The sequence below is a fragment of the Amphimedon queenslandica genome, unplaced genomic scaffold, assembly GCF_000090795.2.
Source record: "Amphimedon queenslandica unplaced genomic scaffold, v1.1 AMPQUscaffold_13055, whole genome shotgun sequence".
Classification (NCBI taxonomy): domain Eukaryota; kingdom Metazoa; phylum Porifera; class Demospongiae; order Haplosclerida; family Niphatidae; genus Amphimedon; species Amphimedon queenslandica.
In genome coordinates, this window is record NW_003546709.1 from 40,928 (window position 1) to 46,546 (window position 5,619).

The window sequence follows — 5,619 nt, forward strand, 5'->3', positions numbered from 1 at the left end:
GCTATGTTATTGTCAGAGCTCATTAACAAGTACTTAGTTTGCAATGCTGCATGCATATACACAGATCTGTATGCATATAACATAAGCATAACTGCAAGCATACACAGAGATCAGAATGACAGCTACATGTATAATTAGGTATCAAATGAAGATTACACATAAAGTGCTAGAGATGGAGATGTAGCAAAATTACATCAAAGAGGAAGATACATGCACTAAAGAACAAATAAGATAAGGTAGTGAAGAGTGAAATGGTATGATATACAAACTATGCCCTTCCCTTACTACACAATGTACACTACTAGCAGTATGATATAGTGCTTCATCTGACCAGTAATAGGTGACCTTTTGAACAATAATATATGATCTTTTATGAATAATATACTACAGAAAATACAGTCAACAGTATATGAAATACAGAAGGTATTCTGGTATGTATCTAAAATATCTTAAAAAGCGAAGATGCATAGATGTACATGTACATGCACATGTATGTGTGTCCATTATACTTATTGTATAAGTAATAAGAATAACCCCAGCCTCTGGTCATACACTAAGATCTACTCTTTGTACTGACCTTTAGCTATTACCACACACACATTCTTTATACTGGTACACATATAGTTGACCATATTTGGGCATAATAACTGAAATGCCAATAATAACAGTGTAAACAGTCAATGTCATGTGATGATGAACCTTACATACAATTAGAGGAACTACTTGTCTTGCAAAGTAACTTCAACAATAATTACAAGATGATTGATGTCTCTCAATGGAGAGCAAGTATTGGACTGTGGAACTACTGTCAAGCTGCCTCCAGTAGACCAGCTAATGGCCGCAACTCTCACTCATTCAAAGCTGCAGTAGACAGCAAGTCAGGCAGTACTACATCAGGAGAGAAGACAACTAAACTGCCAGCAGCTCTGTCTCTTATTGCTTTACTCCTCCTCCTCTTTCTCTCTCTCTCTTTATTAAGACACATCTTGATGATTCCTTCAACAGGTAAACAACAATTGCAACTTTGTACTTGTATATTTACTGGTATTTTATTATTAGGTAACTGCTACCAAGTACAATGTACTACTGGTGTTACTGTTACTGATACAAATTACCTCCAGTCAGTAGTCTTACCTGGAGGCATTAGTTCTAACCTGATTTACAATGATCTCTATTTGATTGTTTGTCTACGTATGCTCCTCCTCTTATCAGGAGATGTTGAACTCAATCCTGGTCCTATAACAGGTAAGCATACACTTAATACAACACTCATTAACTGATACACTACTGCAGGTAATCCAAAAGATATATTACAGAGTCATTCATATCGAATAGTTCATGCTGTTAGTGTGGATCTATACAATGTAACTAATGCACTGTATGCTAAAGAACTGATACCACAACAAACTAGAGATGAGATGCATGTATCAGGAATAGCTACGTATCAGAAATCTATTAGAATTTTTAATGCCCTTAAGCAACAGTTGGGATCCTCTCTTAATCCAGAGCAGTATCTTATTGATATATGTCATGTATTAATAAACCAACAACATCGTACACTAACAGATATTGCTACCTCTATATTACACCAGTTAGGTGAGTGTGTGTGTGTACATTATCAGTGATCAATAATAATATTATAATCTCAATACATTTATAGGATCTAAATACTTAGATATTGAAGATCTGAGAAAATCAGGTCAGATAATAATTTTAAAATCTGATATACCAGTAATTTGATTTTGAGCTTGTCTTAAATGCTATTGTTTACAAAGCCATTTATCCTGTGCATGTAGCTTTTTACTATTTCTCATTAATTATGTAATGATTTTAATAAAATAAAGCTGTGAATCACTTTACATGTATTGGAACAGGTACACTAGAGCAGTGGTGTAAAGAAGGTATCATGAAGCTGACTCTTACTCGTGTACTCATGATTGGTCCTGCTGGATCTGGAAAAACGTGTGCACAACGTCTTCTACTTAATGAAGAACCTCCAACAACAATATCTGCTTGTTCTTGTGACTTATCTACTTCTTCTGATCAACACGCCAATACTCCTTCAGCCACTAGCTCACCACCTGCTAATCCTCTTATCTCTTCTGATTCTACAACTGCTTCTGGCTTCACTATAGTCTCTACCACTGACAGTACACCAATAGCTTGTAAAGCTGTCAAAGCTCTTAGAATAGCTTTTGATGATGGTAAGGAGACATGGAACAGAATAACGAGGGGTAAATTGCTTCAAAAATTGGCATCAAGTTTAAAAGAAGCTGCTTCTCAACATTCTCATTCAATTGATTCATGGAGTACCCAACGGACAATTAACCCAACAGAAACACAAGACCTTGGAAATGTTTTTAAGGAAATTGCTGATCTCCTACCTGATGCAGGAGCTCAGTTAAGTGAGAAGTGGGTATACATTGTTGATTCTGGTGGTCAACCAGCATACCAAGAGCTATTGCCTGTGTTTACTAGAGCAGCTACTCTTAATGTCATTACACTTGATATTTCAAAAGACCTTGATGAGGAGTTTGAGTTTATGTATCGAATTAATGGACAAGAATTTCCATGTGACAGAGGAATAAAATATTCAAATCGTAAGATTTTCAATTCTGTTGTTTCATCAGCATCAGTTCAAAAACCAATTGATATTCCATTTGTAAAACATCAACCTAAACATTCAATGTCTTTTGTCCTGGGTACTCATTATGATGTACTTATTGAAAGAACTAATGAAAAAGATGCTGAGACAAAAGTGGCAAAGATGAGTAGTAACTTGATGTCGGAACTGCCTCATTTAAAAAATCGTATCATTTCTAAAGTACATAAAAATTCTGTAATATATCCAGTTGATACAATGCAAAAAGATCCAGTTGTAAGAGAGAAAATTAGTAGAGAAATTTTAGGGATAATGTCAAAATGTACAGAAGTCGTAATTGAAATAGAGGTCCCAATGCGTTGTTTTGTGTTTGAGCTGTACTTGGAAGAAAAGGCAGAAAGCAAAGGTTTTGCTACTAAAAAAGAAGCCATTGAAGAAGGTGATAAGCTTTACATGAATGAAGAAGAAGTTGAAATAGCTCTAACCTTTCTTCACAACAGCACAATCATTTTATACTACCCTGACATTGAACCACAATTAGTGTTTATTGATCCTCAGAAAATCATCAATGTTCTTTCACATTTGTTAGCTCTTACTTATGTCAGTTATCCATCACCAGCAACATCAATGGCAACAGGATTATTACAGGAGGAAATGACATATCTTACAAATGAAGGATGTTTCAATGAAGCCCTTCTTGATAAGTTTACGGACATATTTTTAGATCCTTTTACACCAAAATACTTCATTAACCTCCTTGAACATCTACATATTATTAAAAGCGAGGCTCAAAATGGAGATAATTGCTACTTTCTTCCTTCAGCTTTACCTGCCTACAATAATAACTATGATAAGGATCTGCCTGAAAGTATAAAGCCTCTTTATTATTTGTGGAAGGAGGAATGTAAATCAAGATCTAAAAATTTTGTCCATGTTCCTCAAGGAATTTTTTCTTTAATTTTTGTCCATTTGTTACATTTGCTTGAACAGAAAGAATTCTGTGACGAGATGGAGTTTACTCATCATCCTAAATATCGTGATGCCTTTTCACTTTGGATCTACATTAAAGGAAAGCGTTACACACTTTACATAATCAATAATCGCTCCAAACATATTGAAGTCTATTTTAATGGACCTAAGAACTATTGTTCACAGGTTCGTGAGCTGATTACCACAACTATTAATACAAGCTCTGATGCTATTAGTGCTAAACGAAATTATATGAGTGCATTTCCTTGTCCCAATGGAATAAAGCATTGCTATTGTATTGTGAATGAGAAGTATAAGGTAGCAAATTGCTCAAAGTGTGATTCAAATGATATCAGTAAAAGTGATGAGACTTACTGGTGCTGGTTTGACTGTAGTTCAGCAGGTAAAATATTACTGGAATTATGATACATTTAGCTTCTTCTGAATACTGTATATACTACATTACTGTATTGGGTCCTGCATGTAACATTATTATTAATACATGTACATGTAAATCATAAAATAACCAATCTTCAAATACATACTTATACATTTACACATACAAATCATATTTATATACAAATACATGTAGCTAATCTACTTCTGTTATCAGATCTATATCAAATTGTTGTAACGCAATAACTGGTACAATAAAACTATTTTAAGGATTCACAAAATAAACAATATAACATTTTTAACAGACAAAGCAAAAAGTATTGAAAGAGAAGAGACAGATTCAAAGTAAAATCTTTTATACTGTAATAATAATGTATTTTTGTTCTATTTATAGAGAATCAATAGCTGCTCAATATAATCCTGGTTCTATAACAGGTAAACAACAGCTGATGGTAGAGTAGTTACTCTTTGTTATGCTTCTGTTATAAATACGTCTATCTAATATAGACAAGGAGCTTACTATAGTATAGCCACTGTCATAAAAGTATTTGATTCTTCTGATCAGCATTAGTTTTTTAATTTGATAGTGTTAATTTTGACAATTTACTTGATAGATAATCTCAGTAACAACATTATATCCTATCATATTGTTATAGACAAAAAGTGTACTAAGGCAGCAGTCCAACAAATATTTGATCCTTCTGCTCGCCATTACATGATAATAGGGACTGGATTGGGTGTAGATGTGGCTGATCTGATGCTAATACCAGGACAAGCAAGTAACAACCTTATTAAAGTATTCGAGAGGTGGTTTGATGCTGATAAAGATGTCAATTGGGATACATTAATAAAACTGTGTGATGACTTTCCTGATAAACTGGGCAAAGCAAAATCTGACCTTCTGGCATATATAGGTAAGTTATAGATTTAGAAGCTTATTATTCCTAATATTCCTGAGAGTCTATGGCAATGGCTCTTAACTGGTGTGCATAAATGCCTACTTATAAGTCATAATACATCAGTTAATAATAATAAGAAGTAATAATTGAATTATTAATGACCACAATTAGGTCAAATGTCATATGTCTCTACACATGCTGAGAAAAGTAAACAAAAATTGACAGAAACTGATACAAGGTAAATGAAAATGAGTAGATTGAATATTATGAGCACAAACAAAAATGTTGGCTACTAGATATTACCCATATTTTCCATCTACTATTTAGACAATATAATGTCAAGAATTTAAAAGAGGAAGAAGATGAAGACATGCCAGATATCAATTGATACATGACATTAGGATCTTAACAATTATTAGTGAACTAAATTCTTGTTAAAAATAGTTTTGAATTTTAAAATAATTTTAGTCATTTTAGTGATTAGTGTAACATATCCAACGACAATATGCATACAAATATAACATGTGAAGTTTAGAAATGATATTAGATCTAGTATTATTATAATACATTAAAGTAATCAGAATAATTATTACAAATTTAAAAATTCAAATTTGAACACAATCAGCTCAAACTTTCTACGGAATTTATGCAACATAAGAACATGTAGATATATGTGTATTAGAAAAAGTATTAAAACAAGAAATTCTATCCTTTTCAATTTTGGCAAAATTTGGCCCATGACTGTACAGGGAC

The 5,619-nt window shown here is 33.0% G+C and overlaps 1 protein-coding gene across 1 annotated transcript; it reads left to right on the forward strand.

Annotated features, from left to right (window-relative positions):
- The first annotated feature begins 1,589 nt into the window (after positions 1-1,589).
- On the forward strand, positions 1,590-5,328 carry LOC109585488 (uncharacterized). Its single transcript, XM_020001586.1, has 8 exons — positions 1,590-1,596; positions 1,661-1,699; positions 1,875-3,974; positions 4,273-4,312; positions 4,362-4,402; positions 4,624-4,881; positions 5,038-5,104; positions 5,194-5,328. The coding sequence occupies exons 3-8, from the start codon at positions 1,907-1,909 to the stop codon at positions 5,252-5,254; spliced, it is 2,535 nt and encodes an 844-aa protein (XP_019857145.1). The 5' UTR covers positions 1,590-1,596; positions 1,661-1,699; positions 1,875-1,906; the 3' UTR covers positions 5,255-5,328.
- Positions 5,329-5,619: the final 291 nt, after the last annotated feature.

Excerpts from the sequence above, each read along its gene's own strand:
- LOC109585488 (XM_020001586.1), top strand. The coding sequence starts at position 1,907 with ATGAAGCTGACTCTTACTCGTGTACTCATGATTGGTCCTGCTGGATCT. Across the intron at positions 3,975-4,272 it reads GTTTGACTGTAGTTCAGCAG|ACAAAGCAAAAAGTATTGAA; the intron begins GTAAAATATTAC and ends CATTTTTAACAG. Across the intron at positions 4,313-4,361 it reads AGAGAAGAGACAGATTCAAA|AGAATCAATAGCTGCTCAAT; the intron begins GTAAAATCTTTT and ends TTCTATTTATAG.